Genomic DNA, 23,528 nt, shown 5'->3' on the forward strand with positions numbered 1-23,528 from the left:
TCCCCGATGCAGAGTGCATGTGCATGTGTATGCATGTTCATTAACATCACTGCAGTCCGCAGGGATGTGATGAGAAGAGAAAAGCTCCATAAACAAATCACAGTCTTATCTCTTATCTGGCCCAGCCAATCACATGCTGCTCTTACCGCCGACATCAACAAAATGCTCAGAGAGAGAGGGAGATAGAGTAGAATGAGTGAGAGATGGAGAGAGAAAGAGATATACCAACAGAGGTATGAGAGGAGAGAGAGAGAGGAGAGGCAGACAAAATGAAGAAAAAGAAAAGCAAAGATAAAAGAGAGAGACAAAGGAAGGAGGATCAGAGAGAAGAGGAATGAGAAAGAGGGTTTTGCAGGACTAAAATAGACCAAGTCAAATGAGAAAACTAACAAACCGTATCGAGCACCACCAGAAGTGTGTGTGTGTGCGAGTGTGTGTTAGTGTGGTTCAGTGCTGCCATTATTAGGTGATGTAAAGAGCTAATGCGGTGTTAAATAAAAGCACCACTTGCTTCATTATTCATAGTGTCTGGGGTCACAGGCCCAGTGATTGTGTATGTGTCTGCACACGTTTGTGTGTGCATGCATGTACTGTATGTTTGAGTGTGTGTGTTGCCAAATTCGTGTCTACAACTCCGTCTCCCTTTAAAGAGGATTTGAAACTTTAAGAGCTACAAAGTAGGTCAGCAACTTTGTCTCCTCTCTTAATTCACCCAAGCACAATTTCCTCACTTTGACTTTCAGTGGGAATCCTAGAAGCACCTGTGATGGTCAACATGCTGTTTAAAGACCACACAGTTAAGAATACATGTGTGGGAGGAACGCCAAATCCTTGTAATTGAGCTTCATTCCCAAAAAATTTTAGCGTCTCCCTTCAAAAAGCCGTGTGGCTCAAACCGTGCCGTACGAATGTGTTTGTGACCCAGTTGAGTCTCTCCCCCTCTGTTGTGTGAGCAGTGATCCACAGATGCTCCTCTCCACTCACGACTCAAGTCAGATGGTATTACCGTCCTTTCGTCCTCGTACGAGAGACCTCAGCAGGGCCGCGCCAGGACGACCCCGATCCTCCACGATGTTCGTCAGCCTCTAACCAGCGTCACGGATGACTCGTTTTTTGTTTTCCGTCACACTCGGCTGTTAACGACGAGTCGGCTTTGCACTTTCAGTATGTTCCCTATAATTAAGTGAGTGCTTGTTGTGGTTGATGTTTTCTTTTTATTCTTTATTTATCCAGAAAAGATTGTGATATGTGCTGGTTTTCAACACTTCTCTTCTTCACAGTCATACCTTAGCACACACCGTCTCTTATGAATTGCTCAAAGAAACTACATTTTCGGATTATGGCGACTATGTCCAATGACAGATTTATATCATACATTTGTCTCTTGAAAGCATGGAACCGTCTAGCACAAACCAAGACCAAACAAAAGCCTCAAATTGCCCTGACTCACCAAGCCGACCATATAAGGCTGATCAATTAAGCGCTTTGCGTCACCACATGTCCTCTGTTGAATTACACCAGAATATGTTGTCAAGGCTACAGCTGACTGCGAGCTGACCACCAGTATGCGTGTATGCTCTGCCCTGGCATTGGACAACTAACAATTATTTTCATGAGTAATCATGGTGTGTTTTGTTTGTCAGATGTCACAAATTAGAGATTAAATGCCTTTACAATTTCCCAGAGCCAAAAGGGACCTATTCAGATTGCTTTTTTAACAGTTCAGACCCCCAAAATATAATTTTTGCTGTCACATAACACAACTAAAAGCTGTGATTCTTCTCATTTCAGAAGCTCCAACTTGCAAATGTGGTATTTTTGCTCAACTCATATGTTAAAGCTAGGGTTGGTAATCTTCTTCAAAAACATTTCTTTTGTTATATTAGTTGAAATTCTCATTACATCCCAACAGCAATCAATAAATCAAATGCTCTGACAAAAAAAAGAAAAAAATCCGGTATCCTTTGCTGTGGCAGGACTGTAATAAACATGTCCTGGGCTACGTACCTGTTTACCTATACCTGCCTGCCTGCGTGCACTCATTACTTGTCTTCCACAAGCTGCCAGCTTCACAGCTGTGAGTATTAACAATAGCCATGTTTGTTGTTTACATTTATAAAGATAATTTTGGGGCAGTGGCTTTGGAGGAAGGCCTGAACGGACTGTCAGTGTTGCCGATTTGGTCACTTTCTCGCTAGATTTAGGGACCTTTGGTGCTAGATTTAGAGCTAATTTGGAGCTAATAGCTACTTTCATTGGAAAAGAGTTGTCAACACTGGGCTGGGTTTTTCGGTTGGATAATTTTTTTAAATCTAGCGTGCTAGTTTCTTAACCAACCCTAGCTTTAATTGACTAATTATTGCAACTCTAACCTCTAAGAGGTAAAGAAAGATAAACTGAACAAATTACTGTGAGTCTCATCCTGCTCTTTTCTTGTAATTCAAATTGAGATTTGATGGAATACTGCGACTGGCTGGCACTGTGACGTTTTCCTCTTTTGCTTGTGGAAGAAAAAAAGAAAAGGTGGAGGCAAAAAACAAGGATTTAATAAATGTGTGAAATTACTGTTTCAATAGGTTGATCACACAGCTCACCCTCACCTACTTCCACTTATGCTTACTCAACATGCTGAATCAGAATAAGAGGCGCTGATAAGGGCCGACTGAAGCCGCAAAAACAAGGAGCTCAACGGTAGCCCAGTGGCGATGATCGAGACATGTATTTGTGTTCACAAAATCCTCCTTCCTCTCCTCCCCTCCTGCACCCTTCCCTTGTTTCATCCAATCCTCTGCACCTTTCCTTCCGTCCCCTCTCCTCCAATCTTTTCCACTCCACTGTTTTTTCCTCCATCTCTATCACTTCATCACTCTTTTGCCCAGAAATGTAAGTGACCCATCTGTGATAGCAAAAGGTACATTAGGCATTAGGGAGTTCCCCTCCAGCCCTGTGAGTGTGTGTGTGTGTGTGTGTGTGTGTGTGTGTGTGTGAAACTCTGTGCGTCTGTGCGCGTTGTTAACAGATATCGCCTGATGGATTCCTCCCAGGGGTGCTGTCCGTCTGCTTGGCCAATGAAATGCAGCCAATTACTCTGCAGGCCTCGCTGGCAGCCAATCAAATGGAAATGGGAAAGCTTAAGAGATGACGATGGGGTTTTGGGGCAGAGCACTTATATTGCACTTTGTTAATGTCCAGGAAAGTCCGAGCGTGTGCATGAGCGCACGTATTCATACACTCACTGTAGTGAGAGTAGCGCTCTATTTCAATCCTCCTCTCTCCTGCTTGCTTGTTATTGTAATATTAATGATGAATGTGCGAGTGTGGATGTGAGCAGATTTGAGTAGAGCAGAGTGCTGCAGTGAGTTGCAGCAGCAGGGAGAAAGATCCCCCATTTGTGTAACTTGCTGGGCAATGCAGGTTTAAAGGAATAGTTCAACATTTTGAGAAATTTGCGTATGTTTTTTTTTTTTTTTCCCCTGAGAGTTAGATTAGAAGATGAATATCAATGCAATGTCTGTACGTGAAAATATGGAGCTGACAGAACATGGTTAGCCTAGCTTAGCATTAAGACTGGTGGCAGGAGGAAAACTAGCCTGGCTCGGTCTGAAGTGAAATGAACACACACAAAACCTGTTCATCAACCAATAGTTCCAGTATGTAGCCAAAGAACGTATGTCGCTAAGAAGTGAAAGTCAATTGATCGTTCCATAACAAAACGTCTGCCTAAAAAGTGCCGGCCGCTTCCCAGAGGAGCATAAAGTGAGCGATGGACATAAATGGATGTTAGAAAAATCCAGCACACAGATTTTGAGAGCAATCTCAAACTTTTTCATGTCAATGACCTCCAAAATTGATGTCCAACAGACCACAGACCATGGATGAATAAGAGGTTGTGTCCTGTGCTTTTGTCCTGCCTGTTAGTCAATAGCCTACAACTCCATTAAATTCTGTTTATGTCATGCTACTAGCACTACTAGCTACTGGCCGATAGCCGGTTGTTTGGGAACAGAAACGTTAATACATCCACCACGGTACAGGCTTACTGCATACAGCCCATGGGTGTCTTATAAGAAAATAAAAATGATGAATTACAGCCAATATATCCATTATTACAGCTAGCAGGAAGCTGGCAGAACCGGATATGTCATATGAGCATGCAGGGCGGCGCAGTCCCGTGGGTCTGATGCACGTTCATTATGCCGAAGAAAATAACTTTCAGCTGATAGTGAATTTTACAACTTTTAGGACACAATGATTTAAATGAGGGCTATTTAAGTGTTCGTACTGGGAAGCTGATTTGCATCGTATAAAATTATCCTCTGATTTACAGACGTCTCTTTATACATTAATGGCTATGGTCCGAAATGGCGGCAGCGCTTCCACAGCGCCATCTAGCGGCTGTTATCAAAAAACACACAGGCATGAAATTGGATCTTCTCATCTCACTTGGAAAAAAAGCAAATAAGCACATTTAAGCACAGCATTTCCCAACATGTTGAATTCTTCCTTTCCATTCCATGTCCGTAATGTCTCTCTGTTTTCAGTCCGCCCTCACCTCTTTATCTTCCTCCCTTCGGTTCTCTTTCCCCCCCACTTTGCCCCCTGACACCACTCCTCTCCTCTTCCTCATCTATCTCCCTGCCACTCGTTCCATCCGTCCCTCCTGCCCCCCCACCCCGCTCCGTTTCGTCCTCGTCAAAGTAGGTCTCTCGGTGTCAGTGTCTCTGTGATGATGAATCACTGCCTGCTGTATTTAGTGATGACCATAACAGCTGACTGATGCATCTCCGTGGAGGAAACTATCGGCACATTATGCAGTATTGATTTGCCCCCACATAGATGTATGTCAGGGTAGAAGCAGGGGCTAATGCGATGGGAGATGGCATGTACTCTAATGTGTCTTACCTTTGCTACATTTAGTGAATAACATGAGGGAGAAAGCTTTTTACCTTGCCATAAAAATGTATAAAAATTATATAAGACGAGAGTATTTTTTTTAATTTATACGTTCTGAATATTTAATGTGAATGTTAACCTTAGTCAATATAGCATTTATTAATTCTGCTAGATCAATTATGAGCCATTGATGAGAACAACTTGAAGTGGAGCCAGACACATTTTTTTCCAACTTGGCAAATATTCTTAATGATTTACTTCTAAAGTATCACTAAATGATTTATTAACATTAATAAAGTCATTAGATTGAACATACTGTGTGGGCCTTTTAAGAATACCTTAAATGAATAGTGACAAAGCGTAATCACTTTTTTCCACCCAGAGTTAGGTGAGAATATTTAATACCACCCTCATATAAGACTACAGCAAACAGGTGCTTAGCTTAGCATACAGACTGGACTTCCTGTCCCTGTAACATCAAAACCTGTCCTTTTTACTAGGGCTGTCAATCAATTAAAATATTTAATCTCGATTAATCGCGTGATTGGCCATGATTAATCACATTAAATCTCAAATTAATTGCACATTTTTTATCTGTTCAAAATGTACCTTAAAGGGACTGTTTGTAAGAATCAGAAATGCTTGTTAACAGCGACACCTGTGGCCGTTAAGTCAACGAAAGTCAGCGTCGGGCTCGTGCTTGTGCTCGCTCTAAGTAGACACGAACGAGCATCGCTCAAAACAGTGAGGCGACACACGTCAGCTAAAACCACAATATCACTCTATATTTCACCTGCTTGGCAGTAATGTTAGCTGACCGGACAGAGGTCTCTCCATGAATCAATGCTGATCCTAGTATTGGAGAGAGACACCGGCACCCGGTTGGTTTCTCGCTGCGGAGCCCCGTCACTTCACAAGACGCGGAAAACCTCTGTTGGTCTGGAGGAGCTGCAGCATTTATTTCTGCACAAACGTCCACTGTACATTCACTAGATATCCTCAGAGCTAAACTAAGTCTTCTGCAGTGTGTAGTGTGTAGTGTGCGCACATGCACGTGTGGTGGAGCGAGCTGAGTGAAGCCAAGTAGGCAGAGGAGCAGAGTACAGCAGAGACTAAGTCCCTGGAGACCAAAGCTACGGTCTCCCCTGCATCCTACGACTGTGGCCAACACTGTTTTGCAAGACGGTCTTCACTAGATAGAACTTGACGGTTTTGGTGCTTCCGTGTAGTTTGTGTTGGAGTCTTGTCTGAAGAGCGTAGCCACACGCGAGTGCGCATATGCGAGCGCGCATGGGACACCGACCCGGGTGATTTATACGTGTAAGAAGTTACAAACAGTCCCTTTTAACATAGAAATATGCTCAAATCATAACGTGGTAAACTCAAGCCCAACAGGTAACAACAGCTGTCAGTGTGCTGATTTGACTATGACTTGCCCCAAACTGCATAAAGTCACTGTCATAAAGTTAAAGAAATTAGTGCTGTTAAAACAAATTTGCATTAATGCGATATTATCACGTTAACTTTGACAGCCGTAGTGCTCCAGTGCTGGTAGGCAGACTTTCTTTGGACAGAGCCAGGCTAGTTTTCCTTCTCTTTCCAGTCTTTATGCTAAGCTAAGCTTATCGTCTCCTGACTGCAGGCTCATATTGAATGGACAGATCTGAGAAGGTATCGATATAGAGTAAATAATATACTCATAATATAATATAATAATATATGTTTTCTCAAATATTGAACTATTCTTTTAACAGAACATGGTTTTGAGTTTTCTTAATTATAGTTTGGGTTGTCGTTGAAAACCAGAGCGCTCGGGGCCTTTCTGACTGGACAACCCTGTCAACCTGCTTTCTAAGCAGCGGAAACTGCTGGATGATTTCAAATTATTAACCACCCAGTTAGCAATCCCCTCTCACCCCTCTGAGGAAGGAGGGCTGGTTGAGCAAAACTCAGCGAAGTGAGTCACACTATGCACAATTTGTTCAGTTTCTGCAAACATCTGACAGAGCCATCTAGTGACGTGCCAAAGGTTCTCCCAAATTAGCACAAAACGTTCACAATATGCCACGATGACACAGTAATAGCTCACATTAAAGCCGAGTTAAGAGCTTAAGTGTCATCGGAAAGATAATGAGATTCAGCCTCCCGTGAACTCCGGGTGAACAAAATTGTCATCTCAAGTTGAAGTTGGGAACATCTGGTCCGGGCAATCTGCTCAACATCAAAATATTTGTTGACCTGGCAAAGCTAATTTGCACTGAACTGAAGTCACATCTTCCCTCATTTAAATTTCTTTTTACTCCTCTTATTGGCACTGCTCCCTTTTCCTCTTTTTTCCCACATGTACGCCAGCTGAAAGATCAAACTCAGTCCCTCATTGCTGTGCTGTGCAGGTGCTTCAGCTAAGCTACTCTGATGTTGTTCCCGAAAACGTGACATTAACATGAAAATGATTTCACACCAGTACTCGAGCTCCCTCGCGTCACCTCAGAATTTTCTTTTTTTTCCTGGGCTGCATTACGACTCCATAAATGCAGGTCTAGGTGTTTTGTTCCTGTGCAAATCTGCCCTTTGAGCCCTTTGATTTTCTTGTTTTTCCTGGGCAGTGGGTGTTCTTCAATTCTGTTTGAGCTGAGCTTTATATTATGTTGTTTGTGTCTTTGGAATGAACTCAGCATGATACACAGCCCTCTGGCACAGACACACACACACACATACAAGACTTCAGCATCACAGCGTGACCACAAATACAAGCATTTATTTGTGCGTGTGGGTTATTTCTGACTTTATGTTTGAGTTAATGCACGTGAACCGTATACGTGTCTTTCGTGTGCATTATCTCTCCTAATAAACAAGCTCCTGAGATTAGGTTCACGATTTCATCTCTCTACATCCCGTCACCGTGCGCTGAACTCTCATCTTAAACGCTTCAATTCTTTAAAACCCCTTTAAGGCGGCTGCACACTGAGTGCCTCCATACAGGATTACTATATTCAATACTTTAAAAAAGAAAACATGTTTCAACAAGTAATCCCGACAAAGAGGTTTCTTGTCGAAATATTATGTATTCAATAAAGCACCGCCGCGGTGAGGATTGGGCTGTGCTGCGACTCTTAATTCAAAGCCCTATTTTATTGTGATTAGCACCCTCTGCTCATCCAGTTGGATTTTTATTTTTTCTCTCTCTTTTGTGTTCATGCAAAAGCCTGCCAACGTGTGAGGTGGGACAGATGGAGAGAGATGCACTAAGGAAGTAGGAAAAGATAATTGAAGGGTACGAAAAAAGGAAGGAGGGTAGGAAAGGAAAGCCAAATAAGGAGGAAAAAATGGAAGAAGAGCTGCAGGGAGGAATGAAATTAGGATAGTTAGGACAGCTAAAATGAAGAGAATAATTATGATGGTTATGGCTGTTGATGGTGGCAATATTGACAGTGATGACAATTTTCCCTAATGATGACTCTGTTATGACTGTGGAAGCTGTAATGATAATACCAACAAGTTGTGCGCATGTGACAGGCGTGAAATGTACAGTATGTCAAAGTCTGGCGAAGGCAGGCATAATAATGCACAGATGGATAACAAGCGGGGATGTGGAGGAAGAGAGTACAGTAATCAGATTACCAAGAATGGAGAAAGTACAGCAGTATCCCTCACCTTTGTATGACCCCTATGTGTGTAAGCACTTATCAACAGTTCCATAAAGAATTGGATGTAGTCACTGTGATGTCACCCATTGGTTTGTGGACTGCCGTCTTGAAGCCTCGAGTTTAGCATTTTGGCCGTCGCCATCTTGGTTTTTTGCAACCAGAAGTGACACCAGAGGGTGGAGCTAAGTACAATACAACGCTGGAGACGTTTTTAGGCGACCAAAAAGGTTCTAATTAACTTTCATGACCTGAAAATACACTATGAAAGGATTAAAGTTCTAAGACAAAGCCCAGACCCGGAAACGGCGTGGTAGCGAACTGTCAATCACAAAGTAGCCACGTCTATTTTACTCGAAATGGGACCATAATTTACTAACTGAACATCTTGTATTGAAGAAGACTTGAAACTAGCGATTGAGATCATAAACTCATGTTTACAATGTTTACTGAGGTAATAAATCAAGTGAGAAGTAAGCAAATTTTCTCATAGAATTCTATACAATCAGACTTCTTTTTGCAACCAGAGGAGTCGCCCCCTGCAGGCTATTAGAAAGAATGCAAGCTTAAGGCACTTCCGAATTGGATATCCTTTTTGAGTTGCAAAAAAAGATATTATAATCTAGCACTCCTCAAGAAAAAAACAAAGTAAAGATAAGCAAAATAAGCATGATATGTGTAGCAGAAATATATGTATGTTTCTGCTTTCCTTTCCTGTTAATCATCTGTCGACCCCTCATAATTATCTTGTGACCCCTTGTGGGGGTCCCGACCCTTAGGTTGGGAGCTGCTGTGTTACATCTAAATACAATCCGACAGCCCACATCTCTAGATAATAATCAGTCATACTTGGTTGTTTGTTTTTCATTAACATGATCTTTGGGTAAATTGTGCAGTTACATGTACACTCCCAGCTCTGATAACAGCTATTGCGGCTTATAGTTGTAAGGTTAGGTCCCAGAGGAGTGTAGCAGAATATCGGCCTTATTAGTAGAGATAGGGAGTGGGTGGGAGAGGGCAAGATGGAAGGAGAAAGGCGAGAAAAGACAGAGCCCCTGGACAGAGAGTTAACGGAAAGGAAGAAAGACACAGAGAGGGAAGGATATTGGACTTATTAGAGAAGAGAGTGAGTGGGAGAAGAGGGCAAACACAGAGAGACAAAGATAGAGACAGAGAGAGAGGGATGATGTTATTTTGTCAGTGTTTCCCCCCGTGGGGGCTCGACTGCTTGTTAAAAAGTCCTGACAGAGGAACCACAGCAACAACACACGCACACGCACACGCACACGCACACACATGCACGAACAGACACTGCTCCTTTGTGATAAACTTTGAATAGGTCTCTTTCTCCCTCTATGTGTGCTATCTTCTAAAATGGACTGCATTCATGCCAAAAATATTCTTCTGACGTCAAATGCAGCCTCGTTTGATAATCTGTGTGTGCGTGTGTGTGTGTGTGTGTGTGTGTATAGCTTCTATTGCAGTTGAAGGCTGCTGTTTCCCCGTAATTATTCTCTAAAACAAACACAGGATATCTGCTCCCCCTCTGTTCGCACCAAGTAGTTTATTAACACCCCTCCGCTACACACAAACACACTTAAAGAGAACACACTCATATTCACAGTGCCTTCATGAGATCTGCTTATTGTTCTAAAAACACTGTAATCTAGTAAAGACTGAATAAACCTCCACAGTGTCATAAGAGTATGTCAGAACCATTTACAGAGGAATGCAGTAAACTCGCATAATGAGTAAGTAAAAGACACTATCAAAGCAATGTTGTTAGCGCAATGATATTTCTCTCTAGTCGTAATGAGATGGAAAGAAAAACAAGGAGACTTTTTTTTTTTGTGCAGTTCTACATAGTGCAGTGCCTGTTTGGGGCGTGCCCGTTTGGAGTGCGATGGCAATTTCGGAGCGGGTCGATTGCTCGGCCCCGGAAGTGCTGCTCGTTGACGCCAGTAAAGTGAAGAAGAGTTTGGTTGTAACGTTAGTGTGTCCAAGATCCAGCAACAAAAGTGAACGTAAAGGCCTGTAAAGGGCCGCTGTGTGTGAACGACATGCTCGACTCAGTCCGCAGAGCCCTGAAGCTGTTTGGTAGCGTATCTATGTTCCCATGGTTCTATGTTTCCAAGGTCCAATGTTACCAGGGTCCTATCTTCCCGAGCTCAATATTCTGTTAACACACATTTTAGTATATTTTTCAAAAGGTTTTATGTATTCAGGGACTCATTTTCACTGGTCCCTATGTTCATCTCCATGCTATGTTCCCTTTGACGAGTTAGCCCAGGTCACATTAAGCACAGAGAGCTTGGGAACATCATTTTCAGGTTCCCATTATGTGCTATATAGAGCTGGGGAACCAGCCCATTCTCATTCCCAGGTTGTCAAAAACATACTTATTTTAACCCAAACTATGATCTTTTCCTAAACCTAACCAAGTAGTTTTGTTGTCTAAAGTGACGCCAAGGGGTTCTGACCAAGCATCCATATGTGATGAGTTGGGAATGAGAATGGGTTGGAGGAATATACTGTGTAGGACCTTGGGAACATAGGACCCTGGGAGAGCATATAGAACTGGGGAAGATAGGACCCTTTGTTCCCATTATGTGCCACATAAATCTGGGGAACATAGGAATAACCCCAGCTGTAAGGCTATTAATATCGAACGTGTCCAAATTGCGCCAACTTCGACACTGCACGTCATTGGGTGCCCTGCAATACACCCGTCAAGTGTGAAGTAGATTGGATGAACGGTTCTCGAGATATGTGAAGGACGTACACACACAAGAGAATCCTTGCTTTAGAGTTGGATTTGGTGTTCTAAATACATGCCGAACATGTCTGGTACGCACGTTTCTTGTTCACTTTTTGCACTTTTGCAAATACTATACTGCTACAAAAATGGGCAATATGTGTGTACATCCATCACATTACTGTGGCTTGGATTCCACATGTGACAGCTGTTTGTCTCTATCAAGCCAGTTTGTCTGAATTTAGCAAGTCCTCGTCCATGTGATGCTTAGGCCCTAATTATATTGTTTTGGCTTCATGTTTACATAATGAAATTGATTTTAAAGAATGATCATAGACCAATGAGTTCAGAAGGTTTTCTCAACCCACATAGAAGTATGAACATGCTTACATTTTGTGTTTTGATTGTTTTTGTATGCACTGCTCTCTAAACTGTGTATTTCTACAATCAGATATTAGCCAGTATGTACATTTCTGAATTTATACCGTCTTCTACACATACGTATGTTGCCCATATCGTTGCATGGTCTATGGTATTTGACAGAGGATATTAAAAAAAGGTTCATTACTTGTTGGATATTACGTGGCCTCGGCACCATTGGTTGGCCGTTTTCGCTTTCTCTTAATAAAGGTGATGATATCACTTCCTCGTGCCGAAAATTGTCAGTTTAATGATGTCTTGCTCATTTGGCAAACATACAGAATATACCTTGGAAAACAAATAAATATGGCTTGAATCCTGATTCCTTTAATTTGGGATTCATCCAACCCACCAAGCAGCACTTGTTTCAGCAAAGTTTCAACTTTCCTAATTGGCCTGCATGTAATTGGTCTATTTTTTTCCCATCTAAAATATGCTGTGGGAGGCAGAAGTGAGTGGTGCCAGCCTATAAATTGTCACTTTTTGTAGATTACAGTATACATTTTCTACACTCTGTGGATCAGTTTGGCATCAGTGTATCCGATATTGTATAAGCGCCAATCCAGCCCCGCAGATACAGAGATACTGTAGACCTGTCTTTTGGCCAAACTGCAAAATTAAAAGTACCATATATTGGATAGTTTTAAACATCGCAGCTTGGCCAAGCTGCAAAGCCGGTTTCAATATATGTATGACTCTAATGTAATATCAGAGACTCTAATGTGTAGATGTTTTTTCATTTTCATATCAGATCAACGCCTGCCATATTTTTTAGCACTAAAGACCCGACGATACAGTGGGCAACTTTACACTTTGGTGACCACAAATGGCAGAAAATAGCTTTTAGAATTTCATATTATGGAGGACGGAACCTGCCAAAAGTCATTTAATCGATGAATAAATTAATATGCCATTAATTTTACCAAATATAAATGTAGCCATTAGTTAATTGATAAAATGTGACATAAATTGATATTTCTGTTTTAATTTGCTTGTCGGCCTGGAGAGATAAGGGGAAATAAATAGGGGGGAGAACAATGCAAAAATAATAAGATAAATAAATACATACATACATACATACATAAATACATCAATTTGATAATGTATAAATAAATGTGAAAATAAATTAAAAATTAAAAATGCAAAAATATACACAAAATAGAAAAATAAATGCAAACATTAATAAATTAATAAAACAATAAATGCAAAAATAAATAAATAATAAATGTAAAAGTTAATAAATAGAAGAGTAGTTAAATTAATACACATACAAATGAATAAAGATTGTAATGGAAATTCAATTAAAACAAATTAAAAACAAATATTAATTAATGTCACATTTAATCAATTAATTGATGCCTACCTTTATTTTAACAGTACTTTTGGTAAATTTAATGGCATATTAATTTATGTGTCGAGTAATTTATTTATTTAGTTATAATGTTGGCAGGTTCTTTCCTCCATATTATAAGCCCTTTCTGTCTACAGCCATAGAATGAGTGCTGCTACTTGCAATATTTTTTACTTTTCTTCTATTTCCTGTCAGAACATAATAATGGCAAACCTCCGTCTGCTAAAAGCAGTACATTTACTGTGTGCAGTAATCACTTATTTTATCGTTCTGTTTCTGAGAGAATTATGTGATTGTTTGTGGTTTTGGCTCTAGTGATTCTGTCTGTCTCGGTGGTTTATATGGTGAGTGCTGTCTGCATGGCATTTCAGTTTGTTTCCGCAGACATTTCGAGCTCTTTTGTTTTGCTGCAGCTATTTTTTATGCCTGTCTGTTTATATTTAGTAACTGTGGCCACCGAGGAATTTTTGTCATATCAGTGTGTTTCTCCTCCAGTGGACGCTGCAGAGCACTGCACAGACAGCAGGGCATCTGTGGCAGATATAAGTGAAACGTGGAAATGTATGCCATCCCTTATGTGGCAAATATATGCAGGTTTTGCCGTGCGGTCCGTGTGTACTATCAGGCCTTTATCTTGGTGAGTGTGTACTTAAACTCACAATTCACTACACACTCATGTGTTTGTATGTGTGTGTGTGTGACTTTTTTTTTTTTTTTTTGTACATGTGTGCGTGTCATCAGACCAGACAGTGCATGATGCTATCAGCAGCAGAGGATATGAGGACTACTATTTATAACTCCCCTCTATCTCAACTTAGACACACTGTCCTGCCCCGCGGGGCAGGTGCTTGTTTGTGTGTGCGTGTTTGTGCGTCATTGTGGTCGTGTGTGTGTGTGTGTGCGCCTGTTTGTGTGTATGCAACAGAGTGGGAAATTTGAGAGCGGGAGACTGAACGTGATAGACGGAGCACGGGGGAAAGAGCTGCGAATGACAGACTACTGTGTGTTTGTGTGTGTTTGTTTGCGTGGGCGCCGCTAGCTGAAGGTGTGAGTTTGGAAAGAAGAGACATGTCACACTTGACAAGGGTGAAATGAGAGGATATGATTGGCTGTTTTCTGATGTCACGGATTGTGAGCTGTCCCAATTAGAAACAATCATACGCTGCTTAGTCACTCCATCAGTCTCTCCTCCACCGCTCTATACCCGTCTCTCTTTTGTCTCTTTCTACCCTGCATTGAAATTTCCTCCCTCTTTGTTTCTATAATTTTATGTGTTTATGGAACCTTTTCAGCCTGCCACTCTCCGGCTCATTCGCTTTCTTTCAGTGTTTTTTGTTGCTAATTCTTTATCATGGCCTTCCTTTTCACTCTGCATTTCTTTTAGGTTCCAATCTCTTGTTTTATTTACCATATCTGTTCTTCCTTTGTGTCACATTAGCCCTGTTTCCCTTTCACATATTTATGCACATCTTGAAGTATCGCATTAGAAAAGCGGTATAGAAATGGCAAAAAATTTATAAAACTTCTTATATATTTACGCTTATTTGAGGTGTTTTTTGTCTGTTAAAAAAGAGTTGATGCGCTAAATGGATTATGGAAACGCCTTTGCCGAATACGTTTTCACGTAGTGAACATTTAACTCTCAACTTATCAGGTGTTTCCACTGTCGGCGTCAATAGCCGTGGACACATGTCTTCCTCTATCTCTCTCTCTCACTCAACCACATTCCAAAAAACCTCTAAGAAAAAAATAAATGTAATGCGTAATAACAAAACAGACAATATAAGAAGAAGCACATGCATGTATCATAATACATGCTACATGAAATCTAGTGATTCCACTTCTTCTTTGTTTTTGTTTCTCCTGGAAAGAGACGTTTAAACAGAGAGACATCAGACGACAGAAACAGGATTGAAGTCGCGGTTGTCTTCTCTCTCTCAGCAGGAGAGTGAGAATAAAGACAGGGAGGTGTGGATTTATTCAGCTCTTTGTTGTCAGTGTCCTTAAGAGTCTGCTTCACTCAAGTGTTCAATAGAGGTGCCTCTGGTCTCAGAATTATAGGGTGGGCCAACCTTAACTGTCCATTTTTGAGACAGAGAATTGAAGCCTGGCTCACCATTTTCTCATTTGCGAGCTGATGTTTCTGATCACGCATCGTGTAAAACGAGAATATTCAGCTAAAACCAAATCTCCGCAGTCCAGTCGGGCTCTGTTGGGCTCGAACGTGATGAGATCCTGTGGAAATAAAGAGACATTATTTGGCCTGAACAAATGAGCGCAGGCACGAGCCCAGTCTCGTTTGAGACCAGAAAGGAGCAATTATTTTGGTAAAAGGAAGATCTCCGTTTAGTGGTAGAATTTGGCTTGCTCTTCTGGGGTTCCTGGAGCTTAAATCCTTTCAAACAGGCACAAGCAGGCACACACACACAGATATACGAAACATTGCCAAAATAATATTGAAACAAAATTCTTCAGAGATTATTCACAACCAGTGTTAGCTTTTGCTGAATTAATTTTGCATAAATGTTGCCTTTGGCATCAATATTTTGTCTCCGTCTAATGAAAACAGTGTATCTTGAAATTTGGTGATTTTTCAGGTAAACTGAAGAATGAAATGCTCTTTTATGGGTTGTAAGAATTCCCCTATGTCTTATTAATATAATTAAAATCATTCCTATAAACCTATTGGATTATGTGAATATACAAAGTCTGGAGTAAACAGAGGAAAAGCTGCATATTTAGCATGAACTAAACAGAAAAAAAACTTTATTAATAAAATCAAAGGAGACTTTGACGGCTTTGTCGACAGGTGGAAGGTGTAGGTGGTAAATATCTGAAGACTAAAAGGAAAAAAAAAACATTATTGCATAATAATTCCATATAAAGCCACATATAAATCTGCCACCTTATTCAATGTATAATACGATTGGCCCTTTGCTGCTCACAGTCCTCTGTATATTGCAGCAAAGAGTGGGAGTATCGGCCACTGCCGTGATGAAGACAGGAAGTGACACGTCTTATAGCATGACCTCCCTCCTGTCCCACCATGCTCAAGCATTGCTTCAGATTCTACCCCATTAGAAGACACACACACATCCACATACTCACACAGGGCTACACTGAGAGCCTCTGAAGAGCACTTGAGTATCGAGTGAGCCGACCTCACACACAGATACAATACCATTACAGAGCACTCAAGAGTCTTGATATAGGGGGAAAGAGACGCACGCCCACGCTCACACAAATAATGCAAACAGTGAATATATTCGGAGGCTATCAACACAGTGGAAAATGAAAAGCTAGGTCATGCATATAGCGATTAAATTACATACAGCGCACTGATATGGTTGCAAATACAATCCACAACACGCAGTCCCTGCTTTCTGCTTGTGTATATTCTCATCCCCTCAATGCCCTCTTCACTCTTCACTTGTGCACTTGTGTTAGACTTACTCTGTGTCTTACAAGGGCAACTCTGTCTACGGGAAAAGAGCTGGTACTGGTATGTAACTGACTGAAGAAGAGAAAGTATTGACATATTATAATTTAATAGGAATAATTTAGTTTGAAAGTGTCATATACTCATAAAACACTTTTTTTTTTGTTTTGTTCAAATTGTATTAAGAGATTAGACACACCTGTGGAAATGGAGATGAGCAGGATTTTCCCCAAAACATGCCTTTCCTTTCCTCGATAATGGTCTTTGCAAAACGATGATGGTGTTTAATGTTTTTGAATATAGAAACAACACCTGGATCTGGTGCAGCATACGTTGACATTTCCTTTTCTTCTATTTCCTTATAGACTCATTATGTGTCAGCACTCAGTGATGCAGTTTTCTCTCTGGATCAATGTACTGTAGGATGTGTGTCTCATTAGCATAACAGCGGAAACATATCGTTGACATTTCCACAGATTCCTCAATGAAGTCAACTTCAGTTCAGTTCAGTATGCTGTAAGTTGTCCACTTGAAGTGGCTTGCATACTTTTTAAAGGAACAGGGTGTGACATTTAGAGGGATCTATTGGCAGAAATGGAATATAATAGTATGTTTTCTCTAGTTTATAATCACATGCAAATAAGAATTGTTGTGTTTTTGCAATCTTAGAGTGATCCATTTATATCTACATACGGAGCCGGCCGCCATGTTTCTACAGTAGCCCAGAACGGACAAACCAAACACTGGCTCTGGATAGGGCCATGCACGTTTTTGTATCGGTCACCGTAGTTCTCCTACACACAGGAGAAGTTTCAGTTGGTTGCAATCTGCAACCTCACCGCTAGATGTCGCTAAATTCACTGCCGCACCTTTTAACGTATCGACTGATATAACCCAGTATAGTAGTATTGAAACATCTCCAGTCAAACAACACCTGCATTCGATCCTTTTTGTACCCAGATCTAGAAAAAAAATACTTTTTTGGTATGCTTTTGCTCGCAGCCAATCACCACAGGCATTTTTTTTAAGCGATTTAATGCAACATGTGATTAGCTACAGCTACAACCCAAACCCTCTGTGGTGTGGTGAAGTCGAGCGCGGTGTATTTGACAGAGTTGGCAGTTCAGCGAGCCGAGATGCCACCAAAACAGTCGAAAATATGGCTATACGACATGCCTGTGGCGTCTGATAAAAATAAATGCGGTGGTGATGGCATTTTACGCAACTGGGTATCGAATGGAGTACTCCATTGGTATCGGCATCACTTTGAGGGTACTGGTGATGTCATTTTTTTAACGATACCCAGCTCTATTTGCTCTTTATATCTTGCTTTGGAGAAGCACACAGTACACATTAAGCATTTGAAGTCGTTGTGTCTCCGGAGATGCAGATAACCATCACTCAATATACAATGCACAACTTGGGAATGTGTGCTTTTTGAGAAATATGTTCCACAAACAAAGCCACAATTACAGCTGGAGATTAATGAAACTATCTCATATAGTAACTGATCAATTTCATCTCTTCTTCTACAGTGATTTATTTGAGTCATTAGGCCTCTTCAAGATGTGTTTTAAGCGTTGCAGCATATAGGATTGAGGATAATGCCAGGTGGTGTTACACTACCCAGTACTGTAGCTCCTAGCATTACAGTAGCTGCTTCCTCACACACACCAACTCTCTTTTTTTGTTGCAAGTTTAGTCACACTGGATGAAGTCCTGTAGGCTGCAGGCAGTGTGTACATGTAGTGCGCTCCTTTTATGTGTGTCAGTGTGTGTAAGCGCATTTGTTCATTTTAAGAGCAGGTGTGATCTTACAAAGTGACACCGGGCAGAATCTCTTTTTCTTCATTTGTCTCATGTCTCTCGCTCAACCTTTTGTTCCGTGTCTCTCAGCCATCGTTCTTTTTTTCTCTCTAGCAACACACACGTACACACACGTACACACACACACACACACACACACACACACACACACACACATACACACACGGAAGACCTGCACACACACTGACCTGCAAGTCCATCATAATTAGAGTGCCAAAGACAAGTGGTGTCAAGATAAGCCATGTGTGAACTCTCTGACATTTCAAGGTAACAGAAATTCACACACACGACAAATCATGCAACAAATAACCAAAGACGCGGTAACGCTCCGCCAATCGGCACATTTGTTATGCTTCACTCTTTTTTTCTCCCTCACTGTTCATCACTATTTATTGTGCGTTTCCCCTCATTTAATAGCCTGCACTATAATGAGTCATTTAATACCAAACCTTCAATATAAATGAATGGAGTTAATTTGTCCACCTGTAATAGTGCTTGTCTGCTCTGCCCAAGCCTGTGTCTCAGTTTGGCTAAATTAAGTGGCAAATGATTCTGAGTCGGGTTTAATGGAGTGGATACGAGTGACTCAGAGTGAATGTAACCCTCGTTCCCCAGAACCAGGCCCACAGAGTTCTGCAGCCCGCCTGTACCGCACCAATCCAATTTAGGCTTAATTGAATTGTTCTGAGCCCCTCATCCATATATTTCCTCCTCGAGAAGCTTATTACTCTCGATCTGTGTGTGTGTGTATGTGTGTGAAAGAGTGTCTGTGCACTGCCAAATTTAAATGTTCTGTTGTTGATTGATATTTCTGAGGTGCTGTTTGAATTATACTGTAGCTATAAGAGAAGTGAGACAAAAATCCAGATATGTCTTCAACTAAATGTCTTCTTCCCTCTCTCCTTATCCCCGGATCCATCTTTTCTCAGGATGTGAAGTCAACATTCTTCCAGTTCGGTGCCTCCATCCAGCAGGAGGCTCTGCTGATGCTGAACATCATGGAGGAGTACGACTGGCACATCTTCTCCATTGTCACGTCAAAGTTCCCCGGCTACCAGGAGTTCATCAACATCCTAAAAACTACCGTGGACAACAGGTAGGATCAACTACACACCAGCCTTGCACGGTTCCCCAGTTTTATTTGCATCTTTATTTATCTTCTTAGATTGTATATCTGATTATTATTACATTGGATAACTGTAGCCAACAAGATGATGCAGCGAAATGAAGAATTAATGAAATCCCATTGGTGCTGTACTTAACTGGTCCTGATGTGGATGCATTTGCTGTTAAAGTTGGTCTGCTAGCAGTGACAACCAAGTGGCAAACTTCCCTTTTATCTGGAGTAGCGTTTCAACTAATGATTATTTTCATTGTTGATTAATCTGTTGATTATTTCCTTGATTAATTGATTAGTTGTTTGGTCTATAAAATGTCAGAAAATGGTGATAAATGTCAATCGGTGTTTCTCAAAGCCCAAGATGACGTACTCAAATGTCTTATTTTGTCCACAACTCAAAGATATTCAGTTTACTGTCATACAGGAGTAAAGAAACCAGAAAATATTCACATTTAAGAAGCTGGAATCAGACAGTTTAACAAATTACTCTAACCGATTAATTGATTATCAAAATAGTTGCAGATTAATTTAATGTTGACAACTAATCGATTAATCGTTGCAGCTCTAATTTGGAGAACTTCTGGATAAAGAGCACAAACAGAGTTGGTCAGGTAAACTTAAATAAAAGTCAGAAGGAGAGACAACTGTAACAAGACAAACAGTCTACAGCCATGCTAGCGGCTCTGTGAGGCTACGTTTACGCACAGCAGCGCTTTGAACTAAATGCTAATTACGTCATGCTAACATGCTCACAGTGACGATGCTAACATGTTGATGCTAAGCAAATATAACGTTTACCATGTTCACCATTTTAATTTAGTTTATTACACGGCTTTATTGAATACTCGATTCTGATTGGTCCATCACAGCGTTATTTCTTTATAGCAGACCGTTGCTATGTATAACAGACCGTTACTATGGGCGCAGCTCTGATGTCAGACTCTGGAGGACCGTTTTTGTGTCAAAATATTGATTTCTTAAGTAAGTAGTCGTGTAATAAGTCGGCGTGCCGCATCGCCCTGTCAGGGTTTATTTCACAACAATGACCGGCTCGCTGTACATTATCCCTTACTTGTTAGTATGCTAATTAAGACTAAACACAAAGTACAGCAAAAGCGGATAGGAATGCTATTAGTTTTGCAAGTTATTTTGTAATAACCAAAGTATTGGTCGAGACATTTCAGTCAAAACCACGAACATCAACCTCATGGTGGCAGTAGAGGAAATATCAGTCAGTAGGAGACATCTCCTGGGAATCTGGAATGTCTTGTGCCAATCCATAAAGTAGATGTTGAGATATTTCACTGGATAAGTAAAGACTTTGACCTGCTGGTGGTGTAAGAAAAAAAAGTCAGGGCATCACCAGAGTCATTAGAATTCATCCTCTGGGCAACATTGATCTCTGTACCAAATTTCATGGCAATCCATCTAAGTGTTCTGGACATATTCCAGTCTGGACCAAATTGGTGGTCCAACCGACCAACTGTCACACCACTAGCTAAAAGGACTAAGGCTGTTGACTTTGACTTTATGTTGCAGGATTATTACGCTTACTGAACCTTGCAGGAAAAACACATTAACTTACAGTGCAGATAAACAACTTCAACATGATACTATATGGAACATAACCTTAATAGAGGATCTATGAAGTACATGAGCAATGGGCCGTTTTTCTCCACCTCATCTACCCTTTTGTGTCATCGTTCCCAAAATCACCTCTCAATGCCAACAGCTTGCACTAAGAAAAACTGAAGATAACAAGCTGCTGTAGTTATGTTTCCTAAAGAGTTGATACACTCCTAGCACAGGCATTTCTCCAAACCCATTTCCCCATTTTGTGTGTAATCTTCTCCATTATCACTGCACATTTCCCCAGAGAATGAGAAAGATTACTTTCTAGAAGAGTCACCGCACACAATGCGTTGGCCTTGTATTTTTTCATCTCCTCCACTCACACTGTACGGTATGTACCTCAAAGAAAGTCAGCTCTTAAAGGATTTCATCAGCATTCTTAAAATGAATGTAGACGACTGGTAGGTTTACTACACATGCCGTTTGGCTGTTTGCCGCACCTTTAGGTCATTTTGACTGATGCTGTAGCTCTCTGCAGGGAGAGAGAAAAAAACTGCTGAAGAGAACGGCAAGCCATCATTTTTTTGGGGGTAGAAAAAAGTCAAATTAATGATCCATGTTCAGCAGTGTTGAGATGTTGGCAAGGGCGGGCGCCTGAGCCCGTGATATATTAAAACCCAGCTGAGGAGACTCTTTTTCATTAGCAGTTACTCTTTATGTCAAACCAAACAGCGATTCAAAAAACTCTCTGCCTGTGTCTGTATTTGGTAACACTGGTGGATACAATTGTTTTAATTACAAGTAGAGTGGCGACAGATGGTTAAGTGGCTGATTGACTGAGATTATGAATTTGTCCCTCAAACAGGTGTTGCTATCAGGAAACTGGGAAGCCTTCGCTACTGAAAATGTGTCACTATAATCTGCCCAAATAGGAATCAGATCCTGTACACGTTTTCCCTTCCAGCAAGTCCAAGCGCCTTATTTATGCTTCTACTGCCAATCAATATCCACTCCATATAAATGTATTTACAATACATTAGTGAAAGATAGCTCCGCAGTGTTACAGATTTGTAATAAAGAAAAGTAACTTAACATCCCCAATGTCAATATCCGTACCACCTCCAGAAGTGATGTTGACCTCAGTGTTGAAATAATGGCCATCAGTTATGAAACAGGAAATCGACAACGGGGTAATTGCAGGTAATTGGGCTTATTATTTCTTGTGTCAGCATTCAGCTGGTTCGCAGTGACTTAGTCATGGGCAGACAGTTTTAATACCAATGAACTTCCATCATGCACAACAGAAAATTGGACTAGTCAACTCAGTGAGTCAAGGCCGACCTTATCATGGAAACAGTAGCTTAGATGAAATACATGCCCAGATATATAACGTGAGAGTGAGGGAATATATTTTGTGGATAGCTAAGTAAATTATATAGGCTGTCTGGTGCAGGAATGCAGAAAGGTACTGTAGGTCGGTGGTGTGCCCGTCAGTATAATCTGCAGATTAAAAGGGACAGAGCTGTTTTTATGGACAGGAATGGTTGTTCAGGCATTGGACACATTTTCACTTACCTTCATGATCTGGATCGAATGATTTTACATAGTTAATCATGACTAATCGCCAATTAATCACACTTTTTTTTTCAATTTTTCAAGTCTTTAAAACTGTTATCAACATGGGAGTGGGCAAATATGCTTGCTTTATGCAAATGTATGTATATATTTATTATTGGAAATCAATTAACTACACAAAACAATGACAAATATTGTCCAGAAACCCTCACAGGTACTGCATTTAGCATAAAACAATATGCTCAAATCATAACTCAAGCCTAACAGCTGTCAGTTTGTCATTCTGCTGACTTGACTTTGACTGCCCAAAACTGCATGTGATTATCATAGAGTCGGCATGTCTGTAAAGGGGAGACTCGTGGGTACCCATAGAACCCATTTGCATTCACATATCTTGAGGTCAGAAGGTCAAGGGCCCCCTTTAAAAATTGGTCATGACAGTTTTTCCTCACCAAAATTTTGTGTAAGTTTGGAGCGTTATTTAACCTCCTTTCACGATAAGCTAGTATGACATGATTGTACCAATAGATTCCTTAGGTGTTCTAGTTTCATATGTTGCCAGTATCTTCACATTAATACGTTGAAGAAATTAGACATCCGACTTTGACAGCCCTAGTTTCAACCAAGGTGATTAATCTGCAAGTAAAGAGTTTGCTGAGGGGTAAAAATTATTATAAATCCACAACTATATAATGATTTATTTAATGAAGAGGATGAGTGTTCACTCGGTAGGTGGTCGGCTTGGTTCAAAGCAAACATTTGTAACTAGGTGTTCTCAGATTTCTGCGCAGAATACATGAAACGTATTTCCTGAACCCTTTTTTATTTATTTTTTTTACATTGAGGTATTACATTCTCCCATACTTGTTTTTACCCCTGAATGTGTCTCTTTGTATCATTGTCTCTCTTTACTAGTTTTGTCATCAGGGACC

At 40.8% G+C, this 23,528-nt stretch overlaps 1 protein-coding gene across 2 annotated transcripts in view; it reads left to right on the forward strand.

Moving 5' to 3' along the window:
• Positions 1-23,528, forward strand: part of grin2aa (glutamate receptor, ionotropic, N-methyl D-aspartate 2A, a) — a 187,072-nt gene that overhangs the window by 98,596 nt on the left and 64,948 nt on the right. For both annotated transcript variants that reach the window (XM_074655240.1, XM_074655239.1), the window contains one exon: positions 19,259-19,425. In XM_074655240.1, the coding sequence (XP_074511341.1) occupies positions 19,259-19,425 (167 nt within the window). The remainder of the gene's footprint in view (positions 1-19,258; positions 19,426-23,528) is intronic.

This window comes from Sebastes fasciatus, chromosome 13 (genome assembly GCF_043250625.1).
Source record: "Sebastes fasciatus isolate fSebFas1 chromosome 13, fSebFas1.pri, whole genome shotgun sequence".
NCBI lineage: Eukaryota > Metazoa > Chordata > Actinopteri > Perciformes > Sebastidae > Sebastes > Sebastes fasciatus.